At 36.1% G+C, this 25,950-nt stretch overlaps 1 protein-coding gene across 4 annotated transcripts in view; it reads right to left on the reverse strand.

The window, feature by feature from the left end:
- Positions 1-25,950, reverse strand: part of BNC2 (basonuclin 2) — a 453,480-nt gene that overhangs the window by 164,163 nt on the left and 263,367 nt on the right. For 3 of the 4 annotated variants that reach the window (XM_037744749.1, XM_017545926.2, XM_037744752.1), the window contains exon 4: positions 87-189. In XM_037744749.1, coding sequence (XP_037600677.1) covers positions 87-189 — 103 coding nt within the window. Of the gene's footprint in view, positions 1-86; positions 190-3,550; positions 3,791-25,950 lie in introns of those variants that run through there. The other variant, XM_037744750.1, reaches the window with a different exon arrangement.

The following is a 25,950-nucleotide window of genomic DNA, read 5'->3' on the forward strand; positions in this document are numbered from 1 at the left end:
ACACACACACACACACACACACACACACACACACACACACACGGGAACATAATAAGAATGGGAAGAAAAGCCCAGATTTTCCTCACCATGTGCCACCCAGCCATGTTTACACTGATCACAAGTCCTCAGGTTAATCTTCCCTGGCTGAAAACATTCACACGTGCAGTTTACCAGTGTGCAACGGATGGCCTGAAAAATAAAGAAGGAAAAAAAGATCAGCATCTGTTCAAAGATACTATACTCTTTTCACCATTTTAATAAATAATGCCCACTTCCATTTTTAAAGCCTTTATGATGGTAGGGGCCTAGATAATTTTAAAAATAAATTTAGATATCACCAAAATCTCTTACAAAAACAGGTAAATAAAACAAACAGAGCTCATTTGCTAATATAATGTTTTAGGCCATTCATAGTAACCTTTAAGTTAGAAAATTTGAATAAAAATAAAGGCTTACATATTCTGTAAGATATTGGATTTATAACATCACAAATCCAAAAGAGAAAAAAGCAGATTGCTGCTAATATATATTTCCACTTAAACTTATCCACTTGTCAATAAAGCAAAAAATACATTGTAACAAATTAATATTCAAGTGAAATGTTTGTGAAATAAAAATATGGCACACAAATATTATTATTAGAATATTACTTTTCTTCTGCTGAATTTCAGTTAAATGTTGTGCTGAACTTTCAAATATATTTTAAAGACACTTCTGTGCTCTGTAAGACCTAATGTATTTCTGTTACTGTTTATCACATCCCAATTCTTTGAGTATTTTTTCTTTATTAATTCTTTTTTCGTTCCTGTTTTGAAAAATACAAAACAAGCCTCCTCTTATTTCAACAGTGACATAAGAAAGTTTAAATTTTGGTTTTAGATCCGACATGAAACAAAAAATTATTTATGTGAACATTTTATATCTGGAATAGTAGAACTGTATTGTAGAAAGCCAAAAAACACACTGAAAATCTTTCATTTCCTTATAACTACTTTAAAAAACCATCTCACCAGTTAATATTATAGAGTGAATCCATAGTTAAATTAGCATAAATGGAGTATAACTTTTTATGAATAAAAATCTATGTTTAAGAATTGTGCTGAAGCTGACCTATGCTCTCAGACTACGGTTAATAAATTTATCTCATACAGTTAATTCTAATTTTCATGGAAATTCTGAAGACAGAAGGGATTTAGTCTGATCATTTGCAGATTAACAATCTACTGTAACTACTTGAACTGCCAGGAAAAGATCTCTCTGCAGATTTAGATGCAATCAATGATTACTGATTCTGGGGTGGAGGGGTGGGCAGGGGGATATCCGAAACTGCAGCTCTGTGCCTGAAAGCCATGCTCACTTAACAGCTCCAGATGCTCGTATTTCTGGAACCATTTGGATTTTTATATAAACTGTCTCATTTGTAACAGGCAGTATTTTAGATATTGTTAACGTGATTGGGACAAATTCCATTTACAGAGAATAAGACTGAGCAGGCTTCTACCATTCCCTGTGCTTTGGATCAGGCAAGTGTAAAGTACTTCTCTCCTATTAATTAACATTAAATCTATGGACTCCTATTTGGTTTCAGATGTTGGAGTCCTCACTGAAGACTCAGTTCATACTTTACCCGCATCCTTAATGTGTGCTTCTATTTAACACTAGGGAAATATTTAATTGTATAATCTCCCTGATATTTAAGAATCTCTCTTCCACATATGGTCCAATTGCAACTAGGTTGTAAACTTTGTTGTATGTAGAAGTGATTAAAGAAATTTGTAGACTATAAGGAGAAATATTTCTTCCAGTCCCAGCTACTCAGGAGGCTGAAGGAGGAGAGTAGTTTGAACCCGGGAGGCGGAGGTTGCAATGAGCTGAGATCGCATCACTGCACTCCAGCCTGGGTGACAGGGCGAGACTCTGTCTCGAGAAAAAAAAGTTCTTATTTCAATTTCAATAATTTATTGACTGAGAAATACCAGAAAATCCCAAGCTAGAAACAGTTTATTTAAATACATGTTCATTAGTTAATGAACTTACAACTACACTGTACTGCGACCAAAATAAAAAGAGCTTAGAGGACAGCATTTCCACTAAAAACAAGGAACTTTACAAATTATCTAATTATAAATTCAGATATGGGAACTGTTTTAATGTCAAATGAAATGCAATAATAAACGCTTTCATAAATGCTTAAATGCTTTTTAAAAAATACCTCTGTTTTACCAAAATCAAGGTAAGGCCAATAAAATGAGATGATATTTCAAGGACAGTTAATATAAACTCCAGCATAAAAGACATAAATACTTAAATCATTAATTTGATAATATTTATTTTATAAAAATATCCTAATTTTGTACTGTCTTTAAAGCATACTTTCATCAACTTTAATTACAGCCATATTCAAGACCAGAGCAAATTAAGAGACTGTGTATTTGTTTTATTTTTATGTCTATTTATTTTTTTTACTGGTTGAATCATTCATTCACTTACTCTGAACTAGTTTATGTTCAAATATTTTGTCTTACTAAATAACTTTATACATCTGGTCATTTAGGAATTCAACTTTTTAGATCATCATTTCTTTTTACAAATTCTATTCTTTTTGTACCTAAACATACAAACACTGGAGCACCTCAACTCCTTTTGTATATAAACACTTAAGCACTAGAATATCCATTTTGTATTTCTATGAATTCCAGAAGGTCTATTTGTTTTAAATTCAGATTTATATAGACTACAATTGTCCCTTAAGGGAATTATATATATTTAAACAATATGGTCTAAATAAATATTTTGAGTAAGAGACTATTGTGGCTTCAAAGGAAATTTTATTCTAAACAACATTTTTGAAACAGCATAAAACTTTGACATACTATTTATTCACAACAAAAAAGAACCAATGTGATCACTGGCCAACTCACCCACATGCAAAAACATAAATTATCATAAAACTATCAAAGCCAGTTAAACATCAAAATGTATGTGCATTACAAGGAGACAGTCGGGAAGAGTCAAAATAAAGACTATTTCATTCTAGTGAGCATGTTCACTGCTGCCTCCATTCAGCTAATGTCTGAGTGCCTCCAACCCTCTTCTGGGCACTCGGGACAAGACCAAGCTGCATGTGTTACATTCTGTGAACTACACACTTTGAAAATGCAGATATGCAGAAAAGAGCAAACAGTTCAGTCAGACTGTTCCCACCTATCTACGCAGAGATTAGTATTCGGGTCTGGGTAAAGTAGGCCTGCAGTACCCAGCCTAACAAGGGTGCCAGGGTGCCCTGTAACTCTTTCCTCAATTTCCGTTACTAGAAACTGTCTGCTCTTTTCTTCATACCTGCATTTTCAAAGTTTGTAGTTCACAGAATGTACCACATACAGCTTGGTCTTGGTCTGAGTGTGCAAAAGAGGGTTGGAGGCACTCAGACATGGGCTGAAAGGAGGCAGCAGTGAACATGCTCAGCATACTCCACAAGAACAACCATAACAACAACCATAAATTTTCTTAAGTCTGCAAGGTACTAAAAGTAATTATTCCTTCTGCTTACCTTTACCATTGACTTCCTGAAAGAGAAATCCATGCACCCAGCAACAAGCGCTTCCACTTCCTCACCACCACCTACATTTTAACTCCACAATCTGGGTTCTGCCCTACACGTGCCTGAAACTCTCTCTGAGAGGCAATGTTCTCATCCCATCTGGTCCTTTTTTCTAGTCTCCTTGTCCTCCCAGACTTTGATGCAGCTTGCAGCACTAACTCTCCTTCATTCCTGGGCTGTAGAGACTGATTATCCTAGTTTTTCTGGCAGCAACTACTCTCTCCTCTCTCTCTCTCTCTCCACTGTAAATAAATACAGGTGTTTCCCATGGCCAAGCTCTTCATTCTTTAATTTGGCAATTTCATGCCCTTCTACAGCTTCAAACAGCATCACTAAGCAAAAACCATCACTTTGGAGCCAGGCACTGCCTCTTAAGTGGTGGGAAGTGGATAGCCGTGTCCCTGTGCTCAAGGATTTGATAGTTTGGGATTATAGGGCAGTGGGTTTAGAGGAGAGACCCTAACCAAGAACATAAAGGAAACCCTTACATAGACTGAAGAACGATTCCTCCTCATTATTCCTGTCCTTTCCTCTACCAAACCTCAGGATTTTATTTACAATAGTAAATTATTACCTGTTATAATTAATAATAGCTAGATTTATTGAATATGTGCCATTTTCCAGACATTGTGCTACAGAGTTTACAAACATAAGCCTTCTTAGTTCTCAGGAAATAGCATAAAGTTGTTACTATCATTACTTTTATTTCACAGAGAGGAAACTGAGGTAGAGATAATTTACCATGTTACCTAAAGTCACTCAACTAGCAAAGTCACAGATCTAGAAATCAGAACCAGCTCTCCAGCCCACTGACTAGGAATCGTCTCACCCTCGCCCCCCTCCAGAGACGGAGTCTAGCTCTGTCACCCACGCCGTAGTACAGTGATGAGATCATGGCTCATTGCAGCCTCGACCTTTCAGGTTCAAGCAATCCTCCCACCTCAGCCTCCCGAGTAGCTGGGACTACAGGCATGCACATCATGTCGAGCTAAGAATCTTGAGTTACGATTCCATTCACAGTCATGGGCACAGTTTTCACTGATATTCTGCCTTCCTACAGAATTATCTATCCCTTCCTTTCTTGTCTTCTACTCTTACTGTTACTACCATAATTCCAAAAGTCTTTTTTTTTTCTAGACGATTCAAACTGTCCCCTAATTAACTTTCACATTTCTCTTCTCTCCCCACCTCTAAGAACATTCTGTCTTTTAAGAGATCCACACGGTTGATCATTTTGTATTACATTTGCTTGACTGAGGTTATTTTCACCCTCTTGTCAGATTCTGCCTACTAGAGTAAAAACAGTGGCTGTCCATCCTCCTTGGTTAGACACAGCGGACTCCTCTGTTATCCAAATTCTCAATGCCTATTTCTCTAATACCATGCTCTGGACCCGCTTAAATTGTTAACTCCTACCCATTCTTCAGATTTCAAGTATTACTCATTCCCTAAGGCCGCTTCCCTGTCTCCTATTCAAGACTAGTTCCCCATTAGACTTCTGTGTCATAATGGATCTGTCAGAGTACTTAGTACAGGTTGTGAATATTATATTTATTTGTGTGATTATCTGATATGGGTCTGTTTTCCCCTCTAGAATTTAAGTTCCATGAAGGGAGGGACAGACATGTCTGTTGGGCTTTCAGAGTATACTGGCAAATGACAGATGCTCAAAAGGCACTCCAAAAATACATGATTCTCTGAGCCCATTTCCTCATCTGTAAAATGATAGTAACAATGACACTACAACAGTGGCAAAACACTCAAATGAAATAATGAACATAAAGTAAGTGTTAACCTGTCTGGCAACAGGAAAAGCTCAATAAAAGACAATCATTAATGGCCACAAGAAAGTTTCCACATATTATATTTAAATGATTGTTTTATCTCTTATGATTCTTCCCAACGTATTGTTTTACTCCAACACCTTGCAAATTGCTTAACACATATTTAGTCTTAATAAATAAATGAACACTTTGACATACATAATACCATATCACTCATACTATAATCCTCTAAGGTGGGCACACAGATTATTATTTCTGTTTTACTATTACGGTTCAGAAACGTTTATGTCTTTTACATGGCTCTTAAATCATCTAGTGGTGGAGAAGACAAATCTCCCAATTATGACTCAGTTTATTTTCATTACCTATAGAAAACTGAAGAAAGCTTACAATAAAAATAAGTAAATTGTAAATATTCATATTCAAAAGTACATCTAAAATATACAAAACAGAATAATTTAGTAAAAAATTAATCAATGTTTGGTAACACTTTTATATCTGAATATTAAATAAAAGTACATCTGAAAGTATTTTGGATGAGTTCCAAAGCTCAAACACAGAGGATAGGTTCTTTTATCACTAAAGCTGAGGTCTCTTTAGCTTTACAGTACTTATAGTTGGTTTGAACTCTGCAAGTTTATGTGAATTGAACACCAATCTTCTCATCAAATAATATTTCTCAGGAAAGCACAAATTGTTGTTTCAGTTAATATATAGGGTACTTCACAAAAGAACTATACACAAGGCTAATTAATAAAACTCCTATTAGCTATTTTTTGTTTGGGAACACTTACCCTAGTTATCTGACACAAAATTTTAAAAGGCAAAATACAGCCTTTCAGGCAAACAGAAACATAAAACACATATTCCGAAGGACCAATCACAATAAGAGTGGAAAAAACTGATTTCCTTTCTGGGCTTTGGTGTTCCACACACACACAAAACCAAAAAAGCTATTCACAAGGAGCTCCCTTCATGTGTCCATCAACCTTGGCTAATCTCCTACATAAACTAAAAAAAAAAATTCTTTTCTTTTTGAGACAGGATCTTGCTCTGTCACCCATGCTGGAGCGCACTGGCATAATGATGATTCACTGCAACCTCTTCCTCTTGGGCTCAAGCGATCCTCCCTACCTCAGCCTCCCAAGTAGCTGGGACTACTGGTACATGCCACCACATCTGGATAATGTTTGCATTTTTAGTAGAGATGGGGTTTCACCATGTTGACCAGATTGGTCTCGAACTCCTAAGCTCAAGCGATTTGCCTACCTCAACCTCCCAAAGTGCTAGGATTACAGGCATGAGTCACTGCGCCTGGCATAAAAACCTTTTTAACTATTCTTTCCCCTTTTTAATTTCTGGAGAGTATAGCAAGATTTACAATATGAATTATGAAATTTTAAATATTTAAAAATGCTTAATAGTTAAATACATGGCCTACATTAATATTAATTTATAGAAAAAGCTAATCATTAATTTAAGTATCCACTCAGGTTTAGTGGCTTAAGCCTGTAATCTCAGCACTTTGGGAGGCCGAGGCAGGAGGATGGCTTTAGCCCAGGTGTTCGAGACCAGCCTGGGCAACAGGGCAAAGCCCCATCTCTACAAAAAATACAAAAATTAGCCAGGTACGTACAGTGGTAAAAGAAAATGCATCACAATAATTAATAAAAGGCTCTAATGGCAGAGGAAAAAGAATTTTTTCTTTTTCTTTTTGAGACAGAGTTTTGCTCTTGCTGCCCAGGCTAGAGTGCAATGGCATGATCTCAGCTCACTGCAACCTCCGCCTCCCAGGTTCAAAAGATTCTCCTGCCTCAGCCTCCTGAGTAGCTGGGATTTTAGGTGCCCACCATCATGGCCAACTAGTTCTGATATTTTTACTAAAGATAGGGTGTCACCACGTTGGCCAGGCTGTTCTCAAACCCTTGACCTCAGGTGATCACCCGCCTACGCCTCCCACAGTGCTGGGATTACATGCATGAACCACTGTGGCTGGCTTAAAAAAGAACATTTGTTCTTCGAATACATTTCTATCCTAGCTGGGAATAGTGGCTCATGCCTGTAATCCCAGCAATCTGGGAGGTCGAGGCGAGCAGATAGCTTGAGCCAAAGAGTTTGAGACCAGCCTGGACAACATGGTGAAATCTTATCTCTATAAAAATACAAAAAATTAGCCAGGCGTGGTAGCATGTGCCTGTGGTCCTAGCTACTCGGGAGGCTGAGGTCAGAGGATTGCTTGAGCCTCTGAGGTCAAGGATGTAGTAAGCCATGATCACACCATTGCACTCCCAGCCTGGGTGAAAGAGTGAGACCTTCCTCTCTCTCTCTCTCTCTCTCCACACACACACACACACACACACACACACACGACTTCTACCCTAGTAGAGGAAAATGTGGAATAGCAAATTATCTGTAATAAATCTGAAAGCGAATTATTCCAAGTTTGCCATAGCATACATTGCAATAAACAAAATAATGGCTTGCAAGCATTGTAGACGTAGACAGTGATCTTGTAAACAAGATAAAAAAGATGAAAAAAGCACTTTTATATAAGTCCTGTATGATATACTAAGACAGTACTATACTTCACACTGCCACCAAGACTCTAAAGACCTCACTTGACACTAATGGTGACTAAGTCAGCAAATATCTCCCGGTATAATTTTCAGGACAGTTTTTCCCTCCTGTTTTCATATGCTAATATGTAAAACTAACTGACTTGAATCTATATAACACTGCCTTGGTAGAAGAAATCAACTTTCTAACTGTCCAAGTCACAATGCAGCTTGAGTGAAAAAATTCTGCTTTTTTTTTTTTTTTTTTCCACAGTGGACAACTAGTAGGCTTACTTAAGACCAGCATGAACTGCATGACTGCATGTGAATTTCATTTGTACTTGATTACAAAATTCATCTATGATGAATATAAACGAATATCGACCTGTTGTACTGAAGAGTTTTGCAACCAAGTATCAAAAGGAAACAAGATGTTGAGTCAGAAAGACATAGAACATGGGTCAAAGATCTACAGTTTTAAACATCCCACAAAAAAGCTTTATTAACAACCTAAAAAGTCTAACTAATTCTGACCACGGGCTATTAATATAAATCTATAGTTTTAGTAAGGTGGTTATGTTTTCTGCATTTATACAAAGAAATACATAAATCTGAGTTTGAATGAACAATGCACATAGAATTTACGTGCTATGATTATCAGTGATTACAAAGCTAATTATAAATGTTAAGGGTCCACACAAGCATGTTAAAGCGTAGTGTAAATGTCACTGCTCCTAATGTAATAGTAACAGTAGCAAATAAGAAACAATGAGGTTATTCTGTCTCCTTAAAAAAAAAGTCTATTTAAATATTCATATAATGGAAAATTATACCTAAAAGTATGTCTCTTATTTGATGGTAAAAACTAGAAAATCAAAAAGTAACCATTCAAAACAGGTCCTTACATTTGTCTAATTGTTTTTAATGTCATGCAAGCTGGTAAAAAATGATCATTTTGTTGTACTTCATGTGTTCTGAAATTTCTTGGTGTCTCTTCAACAAAAAACAGATTATGAAAAAGTCAGATTAGATCTTATGACTGAGAAAGGAGATTCACAAGAGCATAGGTTTGTTGGACTCCCTAAAAGGCCAGGTGCCATTGGTTGAAACTGCAGGCAACATGGTAAAAGACCAAAAGCTGGGCAATTTAAAGATGATTAAACTAAAAAAAAACTTGAGAAAAATGTTATAACCAAAGAAATACATAATCTTCACAATAAACACATCCAAAATAATGGAAAGGGAGTCACTGGGAAAAGTTGACCTTTGAACATCAATTGATGTAAAAAATCAGGAGATTTAAAATCTCATTTCATGAAACACTATCCCTCCATCAACTGACAAATGGATAAACAAAATTCAGTATATTAATATAATGAAATTTTATTTGGCCATAAAAAGGAATGAACCACGGATACGTACTGCAACGTGAATGAACACAAAAAGCACTAAGCTAAGTTGCAGGAGCCAGTCATAAAAGACCAAATATTATTATTCCATTCAGATGAAATGCTGAGAAGAGGGAAATCTGCAAAGATAAAAAGTAGTTTAGTAGCTGTCTTAGGGAGGATGGGGCTTAGAGTGACAGCTAAAGGGCATGGAGTTTCTTTTTGAGGTGATAAAAATGTTCCAAAAATGACTATGGTGGTAACTGCACCTAACCATAAATATACTAAAATACAGTGAGTATTTTAAATGGGTAGAATGTATGGTTAAGTGAATATATCTCAATAAAGCTGTTTAAAACAGGAAAAGGGTGGGAGGAATCCCACTGTCCCACCTTCTTTCTTTCAGTGGTGTTAAAACCAGCTAATCCCATAATATATCATTCTCCAACAGACGTAATGCAGTGTATCTTTTGCCCATTAGGTCTTCAATACACAAATGCTAAGTGGGTTAATACACGGATAGTGAACAAAGAAATATTATTGCTGCTTGTATTCAAAAATATTTTCTACTCTGAAATTATTAAAACCTTATATATCCATTTAAACATCCACTGCTATTTTTCTATCAGGAAACTCCAGTACATATTTCAAACATTTGAAGGGCAAAAAAGCAAAAACAAAAACAAAATGTCTCAATTATGATGCTGAGAAATACTATTATCAAAGTAAAAAAACTCTAAGATAATTTGTTAAAAATCGACAATGGTGAATTCTGCCATGTATATGACCAAAAAACAATCTTCAGTTTACTGTGGTGAAAAAATTATTTCAGCAAAAGTCAAGAAACAAATCTGGCTTAGGGGGAGCAAGCAAAGAAAGAAAACCATAAACTTCTGGGCATATGTTTATATATGAGTGTAAATGTTTCTATGACTGTGTGGATATATAAATACAAATAGGGAGAAAGGGATACACACAGGCATATAAATTTTCCCAGACACAGATCCAATGAGCATCTGTAGTCATTACCTACTATCACAACCTACTATCACAACCTACTATCAATCGATATTAGAAAGACCCCATTTAAATAATTTAGAAGTTCAGAGTAAAAATCAACAGCGGGATATAGCCAATTATATAAGGAAAATACCATGCTCCTATGGCATCAAAGCATATGCAAGCTTTGGAGAGAGGGAGGGAAGGAGGGAGGGGGAGGGAGGAGGAGGGAGGGAGAGGGGGAGAGAGGGAGAGGGAGGGAGGGAGGGAGAGAGAGAGAGAGAGAGAGAGAGAGAGAGAGAGAGAGAGTGTTTCAATTAAATTAGGCCTATGGTAATACAAGCTATTTTGTTAGGCAATTAGTAATATTTTAAAAACATGAAATGAAAAGGCATTTCAATTTGGGCAAAAACATTTTATTTTCTTACCTAACATTTAACAATTAAGATACTCCATTTATTGCCTGTATACTTACACATTTTACAGGCTACTTAGGCAGCTGTAATAACATAAATAGAAGGAAATACTCCTTCCATGAACAGACCTATCACCTAATTGAAAATAAGGGGTTAGCTCGCCATTAAAGAAAAAAAAAACAACAAAACATTTTAACTCAGTCTATATTTACCAGAACATCTAACTTTATATAAAAAGCCAAAGCACGTCTGATATCATATGATGCTAGGTAATAATAATCTCATTTCCTCTTAATGTTGAATCAGCAATTTTGTATTCCATTGATATATATTTTATTCATTTTCACTAATGCAATTTGAAAGATGGTAATGTGATTACATTTCTCTGTGGCATTCATGAAAACAATTACTAATATAATATGATAGAGAAGACATTAATAAGGACAGGATTTATAATGAGGTGCAAAAAGACTTATAAACCTTTAAGCACTTTACAAAGAAACTACTCCTCATTAAACAAGAAGCAAGACAAGATGAAGCTTAAATTATGGTATGTTTTAAAAGCACCTCCAATCCTAGGAAGAATGATCAATTTGCAAGATAATCCCACACTTTGGTGGCCAAGCAAAGACATACAGAAGTAACACAAAAGTTGTCCCAAGTTGTGCCAAATGTAAGACATCATCCTAAGTCAGTATCTTTCCCTTCCCAGATGGCATGTGAAGGACTCTGTTAAGAAAGGAGTTCCTCTAAATCTTTATCCTCTTTATAAAAGGAGCTGCCCACCTTATTCCAAATGCCAAGGCACTGTAATCAATCCATTTACTAAGCAAGAGCATAGGTAGGTGACCTTTTAACTAGATTTAGTCCTCCAGGTTTGTGATAAAATTTACCCCAGTAAAGCAACAAGGGAGAAAAGTTGTTACATTTTAGAATTTAACATTTCAGATGACAATTGATTACCCAGGCCAATTGAGACAGATTGAAAGACCAATAATATCCCATGTTTGTACAGTGCTATGAAGCTTGCATAATACTTCAAATACATTCTTGTATTTAATCATCAAAATCCCTAAAATTAGAGATTTTTCAAACAGCAGAAAATGAGGCTCTGAGATTTCCCTAAATGGCCACAGCTAGTAATCCAGGGCTCTTTCCACTCAGCCTGGGGATAGGAGGAAAGGAGCTGGATAATCCCCCTTGTTTCCCTCCTCCTGAATGAGATTTCCTCAGATGTGTTTTCAGCTCCAATAGGAGCTTATGACCAAACAGGAGACGTGAACAGAACTACACAGAAAGGGAGAGGAATGGGTAGAGGTTTAAGCAGCTTGAAAAGCGAGAGAAACTGCTAAGTAAGCAGTTAACAATATATACTAGGATTTTCTACAAAAAAGTGGTACACTTTAGATGAAGAAAGTGACCCAGCACAGTATTTTATAGTCTTTAAATGGTTATATTAAGAAATGCCCAAATTTGAAAACAGTGAGATGAGATACTCCCAGGAACACTTGGTTTATTCTATAGCATTTTACTTATACCTGTCTTGGGACTGTCCATCAGTGACATACCTCAACAAACATTTTAATACCTTCCATTGTACATCTAACTGTGTATCATAATTATCTCTGATTATAAAATAATGTATTTCTTCACCTAAAAGCAGGTATCAGCACAGGAATCATTCCTATTACAAATAATAATAGTGATATGATGAACAGTCTATGTGCCCCTTATATGTTATTTATGTTAGGTCACAGATTCCCCAGGGGCCTGTGCTGAGACCTGGGCTGGCTTCATTAGTGCTTCGTATAAATCAATGAAGGCACATCTTGATTTTACTAGTGGCTAGAGTCAGTGGAATTTTTCAAGTGAAACCTCTCAGGTAATACATTTTTTTAAAAACACAAATACGATATTACCTTTTCTTCTAAAAGATGGTTTTCTCAAATTCAAAGGGCTACATTCAGATGCTCAGAGAAATCCCACACATTTCTATGAAATCTGTATGCATCTGAAGGTTAAAATGTACTCCAGTATGTTGAAAAAATATTAATCTCTTTTTTCTTTTAAAGATTAGATGGTTTTTAAAAACAGACATAAAGAGAAAGAAAAAACAGATTATCTAGCTACTAACAAATGCTTCAACATCACTGAGCAAAGCAAGAGACCTATGTAATGGTTGTCAGGAACTTTGAGCTAACTCTTGAAAATGAAGAAATAAATAGAAAGCCTTGTGCAAAAAAAGGGTCTTCCAGAACAATGTTAATGTCATATTGGGCATGTGCACTGGGTTCACATGTGTGTCAGCTGAATCAACATAATGGGCTATAACAGCTTCCAAGCAGCTAATATGGTCCATTGGGTCAATAATCCGTGAACTAAGAAGGATTTACTTGATAGACTATAAATGGTTCATAAGAACTCAAGAATCACTCCATCAGATCAAAAATCCCATTTTCATATGGTGCCTTTCTACAAATTAGCCAAAAGAAAGTAACGGCGCTGAAGGACTTCAAGGTCTATCAGCTAAAAATTCGTATTTTACAGAATAGTGTAGAAGAAGGAAATAAAAATGAAACATCTTGGGGCAGGGGGGATCAATCTACTTAAGAGGAAAAATATATTTTCTTAAGGAAAGCTAATATACACTATGAAATAGCCAAGGTCTTTTTTATATTAGCCTGTACAAATACAAACAACTAAAATACATACACATATACATTCATATTTTCTCTCTTTCTCTCCCCTCCAGATATCTGTACATACTAGATAAACTACAAAACCCTATTTCTAAGATTAAGATAGCAACAATGCAAAATGAAAATTTGTATTTTATTTTTACCTCTTTACACCATTTATTTGTGGATCTATGGAGACATATGGGACAGAATATGGATACTGGCAAATCGTTTCATTTTCACTTACAAAGCAGGCAGAAGAAACTAAATAAGGTAAATAGTAAAACTACAATATATTTTCAACATTTAAGAGAGAGGAGAGTTGATTCCCCAGCTGGCCAAAGCTTATGCAGCCAGCATTTTCAGATAACTGCAACTTCTGCCCTCTCTAGACTGCAGAGAAACAGGAGCCTTTTTTCTGTATTTGTGAATTTCATTACATATTCACGCTAGGTGATAGTGGTTGTAGATTAATTTTTTAAAACGTAAGCCTATCTACATGAATAATTGTATTTACCAAGTTCATGGCAACGAAGAAAAGCAGAGAAAAATACTCCAAAAATATAACAGGCTGTAATTAGAATTCTTAACAAGAAAGAATTCCTTTACTTGGGAAGAAAATGTGATCTATCACCTCTCTCTCAAAATGCTATTAGCTTCTCTTCATCATAAGAACAACAAAAAGGAATCATTTCTTTTTCTTTTTATAGAAGTGACACTGAATAAAATAATGGATGTTTTTACATCAAAGTATATTAGCTATTGACATAAGCTTGGTCCTCTTAACTTTTACACAAGGGAAAGAAAAATTCCAATAATTCTGAACTAGACAGATAAAACTTTTCTCTGTGGCTACAGCCATGTACTATTATATGTAACTGCTTATTTTTAAAAAGAGCCTTATTGGTGCTCTCTGAAGGATTTTCTTTTATACATAGCTTTATCCTATAATTTTGTCCCTGTTGGGCACGCTGCCTAAATTTAAACACAAACAGTCAAGCAATGAAGAAACATTAACACATTTACAGTGAACAAAAACTCCCAGTTGTACAGTGAAATTTTAATACATTTCAACTTATCTCTTTTACTAATGGGGAGAGTACAAACCCTGCAGGAATTTGCTCTGCAAACTGGTAATTACAGTAGACTCACTTTTTTATAATGCATATGTATAGTCAGACACAAAAACGCTGGCTGCCTTTTTGATGTAGGTTACAATAGAAATGTTTTTAAAAAATTATGAAAATCTACAGCAATTCTACTAAAGGAATGCATTATTTCATGGAAAAGTGTCCTTTAACTCTGTATGTGGACACAAATAGACATATATTTAGATACTTGCTTTACACACGAGAAGGCACAAGCTTTATCAGCATGCACTTTCATGTCATTTCCCCCATAATCTTAAGTGTACAAAATTAATCTGCTCCTATTTGTACAAAGCTAGTTGTGATTTTAAATATAATTTATCTATCACATAAAGATGATATTCTTTCATTCCATGCCTGGTTTTTGAGATAGTATTAAAGATTTAAATCTATATATTCAGATCTCACTGAAACTTCTCATTAAATAAATAAGGACTGCAAATCAGTAATTTGTCTCTCAATACAGGTATATGTGCTTCTTGACGAAAGAGACCATATGTGCATGCCTGAAGAGAATAAGAACCATATACTGTAAAATTAATACAGTAACATTGATAATTAATAGAAATGAAATAAAATCTTTGTTACTATTCACATCACTTGCTAGACACTTTACATTTATCTGTCAAATTTTGGGTTCCATAACAACTTTCTAAGAAATTGAAATCTGCTAGACTGCTAAGAGGCTACAATATATAATTTATGTTAACCTCAGGTTTTCTAAGTATGATCACACTGGGGGAAAAAAAGCAGAGAAAGGTTTTAAGTGAACATAACTTTTGTAAAATTATGTGAATTAAAAAATAAAAGAGATAAAGTAACTAAAATGTCTATTACTATCTACAAATTCCAGGGAGAACTTTCTAAAAATGGAAACTATAAAATTCACATGAAATATCTAGCATGTATTTACTGCCAGAATATGCAAGTTGCTCTTCAGAAATCATTGTCTTGTCATCCAACTTTACGTACAAGAGACAAAAGATAAACATTCCTGGTAGGCTTGGCTGTGGCAGAATGTACTCACCACTATGGGAAAGAGACGTTTTAGATACACTAGAAGAAGGTATCCTCTTGCAAGTCCACATGCCTTGCTTTTCTTCTAGGCAACACTAGTAACATGCTAACCTTAGGTCTCTCTGTGATTATAGAAAAGAATATGTTCCCCTCCACCATTCTCATCTCTACTCACAAAGGCTATTATTATTGTACCTAAAACCCAAAATAAGAAAACAGACTCATCACAGCTTAAAAGCCAGGCATTGGCTCATAGGCAAGGTATATATATCTTGGTCAACGCCTACTCCTTCTACCTGGAAATTAAATAACATGCTTTCTGTTTTTTAAAAAGCCAAAGATCAAAATATTTATTTTTCACTATTATTTCCTTAACATTGTTTTTTTGCACAAAATATTAAATAGGGTTGTGCCTTAAGTATGAATTAACAAAAAAAGTACACCTCGAGGATATGTAAAACTCCACTCTCTCCAATATCCATTCACACTATATAAACACACAACTGAACATACGAAAGTATGCAGCCTATCACAAACCATTCATCCCTTCATTTGCTAAGACTTGACTACTCCAAAGACAATGCTAGAAGTTATGAAATATAAAAACATAAACAAATATACTTCCTTCTCCCTCCTAACTGAATTGTGCAGCAAAGTGATCTGGGATATGAGCTTAATGTCAACCATATTCAAGTAATTTGGAAAATTAAGTTATAACTTATGTGCTATAGAGATTTACAACTTTCTTAGGATCAAAAGGAAAGAAGTAGAAATTCAATACTCTCTCCTGCTGCAAGGCAGAGATGGCTGTGAACGGAAGTCTAGGTACAAAAGCGTGTCATAACAAAACACACATACCCTTCTAACGCCTTCTCCAAATGAATGACTCCCTCAACTTGTCTTTAAGTAAAGATCAAATGTAGTTTGAGGCCGAGCGTGGTGGCTCACGTGGGTAATCCCAGCACTTTGGGAGGCCGAGACCAGCGGATCGTAAGGTCAGGAATTCGAGACCAGCCTGGCTGGCATGATGAAACCCCGTCCCTACTAAAAATATAAAAAATTAGCCAGCCATGGTGGTGTGCACCAGGCATGGTGGTGCAGCTACTCAGGGGGCTGGGTCAGGAGAATCACTTGAACCCAGGAGGTAGAGGTTGCAGTGAGTCCGGATCACACCACTGTATTCCAGCCTGGGTGACAGAGCGAGATTCTGTCTCCCAAAAAAAAAAAAGTCATCTATTAAGATATGCTTAATACTTTCATACAGTTGCATTTTTCATTGATATATTGATAACATGTGCCCATGTGTTACAGGGTTTCCATGTTTTCAATACAAGTACCATAGGACAAGCCAATCTATTATTGGATGAGCAAATACACAGAAAGCAGCTTTGGTGGTCTACAAAGAATAATAAAGGAAAACAGTGACAACCAACAGTTTTACTGTATCACTCACTCACATTTAGAACCCTGATATATAAGAAACCTGTATCTAGACTATGGTATGTACTTTGAATAACCCAAGAGGGGCCCTATATAAATGACCATAGATACTACTAGTTATGACACATGAATATCAGTTGGATTTCTATAAAGTACCTCATAAGTTTGTGAGATGGCTGTTTCCTATCCTGTGCACAATTAGTGAGTTCTAACTGAGTGAATCATAAATAGATCAGGAAAGAACAATTCAATATGATTTGCGCTGAAATATTATCTGAATATCCATAGAGTTGGTGATAAGCATGCTTTTATATTTTATGTTTGATCATATCTAGTAAATGTGAGGCTATTATTTTAATTGTAAAATATATTACCTGTGCTCAAGTTGTTTAACACTGAGACACAGCTGCCAGATGGTATGTCTCCAAAAAAAGTAAAGCACACGTAGTAGAATTTTAAGTGGGTGTGTATTTGTACAGTATTATTTTATTTCAGATAGCCAGACTAACTTTATTTCAGATAGCCAGACTACTGAAAAATTCAGCATTTTACTCCTTAATCAGAAAATAATAAATTTTAAAGCTAAGGTACATATCTTTCCTTACCTATCCATATTCTAGCTGAAAAACATCATTTTTAATGTTGACCTATATTTAATATTTCAATTTTGTGTTTCAATTAGTTAAAATAGTAATTCCCCTTCCCCCAAATCAAACTACTTGTTTAATTTTAAAAAGTTGATGATGGGGGGGGGGAGGAATCTTCTTGTATTAGAGGTAGTATAAAGTGATAGTGTTATGAATGAATACAGCTAGTTTGTGTATGAAGAAATTATACCTGAGACAAGTAGCCTGAGGCTCTCTGTACACAGTTATTAGCCTTGCTACTTTTTCATCTGAAAAAAAAATAAAATGCACAAAAAAGGGGAGAAATGTAAAATATGTACTAATAATGACTTCAATGTAAAAGTGCCTCTTGCTTTAATTTGGGATCACTGAAAATGGTGATGATACATCTTTTATTTAAACATCTTAGAAGGGGCAAAAGGAGTCTGTACATTAAAGGTGAGATTTATCATGTGCTGAGAAAACAAGGTTTCACAATGCAATCTCATCTTCGTTAGGTACAAGCCAAATGTTTCCACTTCCTTAAGCAAAGCAAAAGAAAACCTTCACTTATTAAATATAAAAAAGAACAGATACATGTCAGAATCATCTGTGGTGCTTTACAGAAGTACAGATATCCAGGACCACACTCCAGAATCAATGAATCACAACTTCAAGTGCGCTTGCACGACCCAAGAGGAAATGGCTCCTCAAATTTTGTACCCCGGGCACCTCACTTGGCTCACCCTACTCCTGGCCCTGTATTGTTAACACTCTGTGATACCAGTAAGAGGCAGGGAACTGTGCTGAGAACTAAACAAATGGATACAAATGTAAGAAGATGTTCCATCTAAAGGACTTCAGGGGTAAAGGGAAATCCCAAATTTGTTTTGCATCCCTTGGGACATTGTGAGAGAAGTAAGAAGTTTCCTGAGGAGCCTCATGGGCTTTTCCAAGATTTGAAAGCAGAGCCTCTCACAGGGAGCTGAGGTCCAAGCCAACTGTTGAAGCAAGATCCTACTACACACTCCTCAGCCTGAAACTGATGGAGAGGGGAAGAGGAAGCTACAGAGGGCAGGATCTGGATACCTAAATGGCTATCCATTTTCATTTTAAATGGATGCAGGGAAAAAATGTAAATGATTAATATGACTAATCAATTCCCTTAGTAATTCCCTTCCTCCCCACTGCCACCACTCACTAATTTTTCAATATACATTTAAGAAAGTAGAGAGATTGCCTACAACTGGCCATAACTGCAGTCACACTTTCCCATAACCAGGAGTCTGGTGATATCTCTAAAGTTTAAAAGATAATGTTCAGGAAAGGACCCAGCACAATCCCTCTAATATAGTAAGTGCTCAGTAATGTTTATCTTCCCTGTCTTTTCTGTGTCTTCTATATAATCGTCAAAGTATGGAGCCATATTCAGCAATCGAGCTTGGACATAGTTAAAAGCTGTTAAGGGAAGGATGCCATTAGGCTTTCGTATTTTTTGGTCATTCCAAACCCCTTGCAGGAACGAAATCCTTCACTCCTGTCTCTTATGAATAAAAGCAGGTTCTTTCCATAATTTATGGTAATTGTAATTGAATTGGGCCAAATGGATTCCAACCTGATTTTTGAAAGACTAATATGCCCTCTTCTGGCTTCTTATTTAAGAAAAAAGGAAAACAAAATGTTAGTTCATAGATGTGTTAGTCTATTAGTGAGGTAAAAATGGTCTGTTCATTTATTTTATTTATAAGTAATATTATTAATTACTTTATAGAGATCTTCATAGGTAACTGTTAATATTTGGAAGTTCCAACATTAGGTAAAGTGACGATACTTTCCAATGACATGGTGTTCACCAGCGGGGCTTTGGACAAACTTTTCCCAAGCCAGATGACAGTGTAAAGATGATATAAACCGGATGAACAGGGTTCAGAAAAGAAAAATCTAAATGTGGCATACCTACTAGCAAAATCTACAATGTCTTCTCAGTGGTGCCACATGCCCCATCAGTGCTCCCCACTCTATGCCCACTCAGGCCTGCTTTCACAGCCCAGGGCAGACAGCAATGCCAATTAGTGTCAGTAGTGATGGGGTTTTAGAGACGTGGACCTTTGTCTTAGAGGAAGTGGGCTGCAACCACCAACTTACTGTACAGAAGCAACCTAACAACCCATTAGGTGGAAATGACTTTCCAGCCACTTCCTCCAGGGACTATATCAGAAACTGATAGCTTAGACAGAAGAGAACATTTTTATATTTCTGTTTTAACTGCATCCAGGAAGATGGATTTTTATCATTTGATGCTGCCAAATTATCATTTCATCTGTTTCTCTTTTCTATGGTATTCTTTGACTAATAAAATGATAAATTAAATACTTCAGAAATAGAAGATGCCATCTTACTGTATATATTCGAAGCATTCTATGGGTTATCCACTGAATTTTTGGGAATTTCTAAAAATAATATATTTCTTTACTGAAATATTGTTCTGCAAGTAGCATTCCGTGCTTTGAAAAGATGTTGATGGTTACCCTTTATCCCTCCTATTGTAAAACCAGTATTAAATTAGGTTAAATCTATCAAGAAGCAAAAATAATCCTACTCCTTGGTCCAGGAAGCAATGAAGTCAGGCACTGCAAACAGAAATGTTCCCACCCTTGTAGCAAAGTCAGGGTCAAAGGCTTTAATCCAGCATTATATTTATGTAGTTACAAACCAAAATCAAAATTTACTTCTACTCAGTGTCAGGTGGAATGCTAATGTTATAAAAACTTGTAACCAGTTAAAATTAAAATTTTCATATTCTTTAAAACATGTGTTTTTAAAAATAAACATTTAATACACATTAACGGCTACCAACACAAATAACTGTTAAACTTTTAACAATCAGTTTCACCCTAACATCACACACCGAGAGTAGCAATTTTTTTGTCTGTGTGCAAAACTGCTCCATTTAAGAATAATTTTGAAACTTTAAAAATGTATGTACATAAACATTATTCATCAGCAATAAGCAGCTCTCAAATGCCATAATGAAGACTCCATAATTAGAGCATCCTTTCTGGTCTATGATGCTTCACTTTAGGCAAAACTAAAAAGGAGGTTGCAAGTGGCATGAAATCTGGCAATAACTTAACATTTTTAGGCGAGCTTCATTATGAACATCCCAAACCTGCTGTTAGTATTTCTGTTCATAACCTCAGCTGATTTTATTAATGCACAGAAAAATATGTATTTTTCTTTTTTTCTGTTTAGGTGTATTTTCAAACCTCTCTCAAATACTCTTAAAAATCAGATATTTTATGAAACAACATTGTGTCACAGTACTGCTTAAAATGTTTAGAAATTTCATATAAACTGTCCATTTTTTTCTTTCCTCAAATCAAAAAGATATAAAAGAACATAAACTCTAGTAAATAAAATATTATATGAGTTTGTATACTAAATAATGTCCTAGATAAATAATACTAAAAGTCTAAATTTTATTTGATCTGGATGTTGGGCAGATAGATGTTCAATTCTCTTTATATTGTTCTAATTAGTTCACAATTTTAAAAACACTAACAACTACCTGCTTAGTCAACAGAAATACAATATAAAGCCAATACAAAGCAAATATCTAGGCACTATCTTAATTAGAACCTCTTTTTCTTTCTCTCTGTAACAGAGTTTTTTGAAAAAAACATAAAAGAAAAGCAATGCCCCATTCATATTAATTAAATGCCAACATTTTTCTAATTTTGTGAAAGAAACATGAAGCTGTTATGTTTATTTTGGAAAAGCTGAAATATAAATTATTTTTAATTAAAAAGATCTTGAGAGATAGTCATGATGGCTACAAAATTACTAAAACTATGCTAAAAGCCACTGAACTATATACTTTAAAAAGGTTACAATGGGCTGGGCATGGTTGCTCATGCCTGTAATCCCATCACTTAGGGAGGCCAAGCTGGGTGGATAACCTGAGGTCAGGAGTTCAAGACCAGCCTGGCCAACACGGCAAAACCCCAGCTCTACCAAAAACACAAAAATAATTAATAATAATAATAATAATAATAATTAGCCAGATGTGGTGGCTGGTTCCTGTAATCCCAGCTGAGGCAAGAGAATCACTTGAACCCAGGAGATGGAGGTTGCAATAAGCTGAGATCGTGCCACTGCACTCCAGCCTAGGCAACAGAGCAAGATTGCATCTCACACACAAAAAAAGGTAAAAATGATGAATTTTCATGCTGTATCTATTTGACCTCAATAAAGAAACCAGACCTTGTAAAACAAGACAAAACTACTTCTGGGTGTCAGTCTGTTTTTGTGTTTGTTTTGGTAAAGCTAATAAGGCTACTCTACCAAACAAATCCCTCCACTCTTGGGAATTACATAAATAGAGTACAAACTTTCTTAATGGACACATCTTTTTCAACAATGACTTCATGTAATATCCCCTCGTACATGCCAAATAACAAGGCAATATTTCAAAAGGAGCACACTTACCACTGTAATTACTTTCTGTAAAACACATTAACTAGACTGTGACTTGTATCTAATTCATCAACAATAAATTAGTAAAAAGAATGAAAGGAGAAAAGCTTAAAGATTTCATGTTTTCAAGTATGCATTTTTACTTATTTGCATATTTCATATATTTTCTGCAAAGTTAAGTTTTAAAATACTGGCCAGTGCATCTTAAGCACTTACTATCAAGCAGTGTTCTAAACACTCTGAATGGATAAAAGTACCCTGACTTTTCCCTCTTAGGAGAGTATAACGCTATCATTATCTCAATCTTACAGGTAAAAACAACAACACAGCATAGACATGAACTACCTTTGCAAAGGCTGAGACAGGACTCTCGGTCAGTTTCACGACCTACTTGCTAATCCACTATGCTTTGCCACCTCTAAGTTTCAACATTTTTATTGATGTCCCCTGACTACTGTTAAGTAACAAGTGCTACATAAAATTGTTTTCCACATTTAAGATAGAGTGAATGGAAGCTTTACTTATTGCCAAAGAATGAACTCAAAGTGAGAGCTTCAGAAAATATGAAATGGAAGTTTATTACAGCACAAGAGACCAGAGCCATGAAAACAAGCATTTTTAGAGATCAGAGTCTATTCATTGATACAATTAGTGACAATTAATAAAGAGTCCAGCCTTTCAAGAATTCTTTTTTTTTTTTTTTTGAGATAGGATCTCACTCTGTTGCCCAGGCTGGAGCATAGTGACAGGACCACAGCTTACTGCAACCTCAACCTTCCCAGGCTCAGGCGATCCTCCCACCTCAGCCTCCCAAGTAGCTGGGGCTACAGGTGCACACCACCACACCTGGCTAACTCTTTCTAACCCTTCACGTCAAGTGACTCACTCACCTTGTCCTCCAAAGTGCTGGGATTACAGGTGTGACCCACTACACCCAGTCAAGAACTTTTTTTTTTTTTTTGAAACAAGCTATTTAGAGTACCTGCTGCTAGAACAGAAAATAAGGGCTTACAACTTCAGTTATGAGCAATGTTTGAGTCCTAAGTTAGAGAATTACAGTATTTATAAACCAGCTTACATGTATATTTAGAACAATGAATTAATTCAAACGTGTAAAAGACAAAAATTTGAGAGAAGAGAGAATTTTATTTATTTATTTGAAACAGAGGGAGTCTCACTTTGTCACCAGGTCTGGAGTGCAGTGGCACACTCTCAGCTCACTGCAAGCTCCACCTTACAGGTTCAAGCCATTCTCCTGCCTCAGCCTCCCAAGTAGCTGGGATTACAGGTGCCTGCCACCACGCCCAACTAATTTTTTGTATCTTTAGTAGAGATGGGGTTTCACTACGTTGGCCAAGCTGGTCTCGAACTCCTGACGTCATGATTTGCCCACCTTAGCCTCCCCAAGTGCTGGGATTACAGGTGTGAGCCACTAAAACCCAGCCAAGAGAAAATGTTTTTAAACGGATTAGCTTTAAAAGTTAGAGAAATGCAAATCAAAACAACATTGAGATACTATCTCAGGCCAGTTAGAATGGAGATCATTAAAAAATCTGGAGACAACAGATGCTGGAGGGGATGTGGTGAAATAGGAACGCTTTTACACTGTTGGTGGGAAGGTAAATTAGTTCAACCATTGTGGAAGACAGTGTGGCGATTCCTCAAGGACCTAGAAATAGAAATTCCATTTGACCCAGCAATCTCATTACTAGGTATATATCCAAAGGATTATAAATCGTTCTATTATAAGGACACATGCACACATATGTTCACTGCAGCACTGTTTACAATAGCAAAGACTTGGAACCAACCCAAATGCCCATCGATGATAGACTGGACAGGGAAAATGTGGCACATATACACCATGGAATACTATGCAGCCATAAAAAAAACTATGAGTTCGAGTCCTTTGTAGGGATATGTATGAACCTGGAAACCATCATTCTCAGCAAACTGACACAAGAACAGAGAATCAAGCATGTTCTCGCTCATAGGCAGGTGTTGAACAATGAGAACACATGGACCCAGGGAGGGGAGCATCACACACTGAGGTCTGTTGGGAGGGGTGTTTAGGGGAGGGACAGTGGGAGGTAGGGAGTTGGGGAGGGGTAACATGGGGAGAAATGCCAGATATAGGTGATGGGGATGGAGGCAGCAAACCACATTGCCATGTATGTACCTATGCAACAATCCTGCATGTTCTTTACATGTACCCCAGAACCTAAAACGCAATAAAATATATATATATATTTTTAAAAACACATCTGTCACATCATCATTCTTACTGTATTAACTAACTCTACGAGGTGCTCATTAATCAATTACAGTTCATGTGATTCAAGTACTCCACCATCGCCTTCTCTGACTTCAAGAAAATCTCCAACTTCTGCAAGAGTTAACAACTTCACTTAATACTGTATTTGTATCATGTGGTTTAAAACATCCAAAAATCCCTGATAAACTGACCATCGCAAAGCTAAATCATGGCAGATAATAACATGGTCTGTGTTAAAAGGAAAGGGATTTGGGGCTGGATCTAATTTTATAAATGATCCAATTTATTATTATGTATTGTTCTGTTATGTATTTTACTCATTTTTTAAACAAAGTGATAACTGAGGACTTACATAATAAAAAGTTGAGAAAATAAAAAATAAATTAAAAATGAAGAAAAATGACAGCTTACTCCATCAGAGACTCTGAGGAATGGATTAGAGGGGGAAAATATACAGGTATTCAACTTTATTTATTTACATGGTTTGGCTCTGTGTCGCCACCCAAATCCCATCTTGTAGCTCCCATAATTCCCAAGTGTCATGGGAGAGATCCAGTGGGAGATGGTTGAATCTTTGGGGCAGGTCCTTCTCATGCTGTTCTCGTGACAGTGAATGGATCTCACAAGATCTGATGATCTTTGAAAACAGGGATTTCTCTGCACAAGCTCTTTTTGCCTGCAGCCATCTACGTAAGGTGTGACTTGCTCCTAAACAGACTGATGCATTTATTGAGACAGGGTCTCACTCTGTTACCCAGGCTGGAGTGCAGTGGTGTGACCACAGCTCACTGCAGCCTCAACCTCCGGGTCTCGGGCAACCTTCCTGTCTCAGCCTCCCAAACAGATGGAACCACAGGAGCATGCCACCACACTTGGCTGACTTTTAAAATAATTTCTTTTGTAGAAACAGAGTCTTGTCATGTTTCCCACACTGATCTCAAACTCCATTGCTCAGGCAATCATTTTGTGTTGGCCTCCCAAAGTGCTGAGATTAAAGGTGTGAGCCACCATGCGCTGCGGTATTCAGTTTTAAAAGGGGGATTCATTTTGATAGAAGTAATGCAAAACCTCAGAGAAAGAAAAAACAAACATAAAGTAAGGAGAGATAAGGAAGGCAGAGAAAAGGGGTGGTCCTATGAGGTGCCATTTAAAAGAAACATAGGACCAAGTCCACACTTATAAACTTGGTTGTAACCATTTTAACTCAGTGGTCCTTTTGGCAAGTGGTTAAACTAAAGATGTCTAAACAAAAAGAGTTTTGATAATGGCTACACTTCAGGGTGAGTAAACAATTTTACTATATTCTTACAGAATAAATTTTTAAAGCAAAAAATAGTGTTTTGGTCTTCCTACTTTACCGATCTTCCTTAAAATACACAGAGAAATTAACAACTCTACTTGAACATAGCATAGTGTGCTAATATATTCGTATATGCTAACATAGATGCTTTCATTATCAGATGAGGTTCATTTTAAGTCTTCTTGAAATCTGAGATAATGTTTTCCTACCCTATCTAGGCAGTTAAGACTTCCAGATGGAAGGCCCCTTAACATTGTAGTTCCAACTC

The sequence above is a fragment of the Cebus imitator genome, unplaced genomic scaffold, assembly GCF_001604975.1.
Source record: "Cebus imitator isolate Cc_AM_T3 unplaced genomic scaffold, Cebus_imitator-1.0 Scaffold183, whole genome shotgun sequence".
Taxonomy (NCBI): domain Eukaryota; kingdom Metazoa; phylum Chordata; class Mammalia; order Primates; family Cebidae; genus Cebus; species Cebus imitator.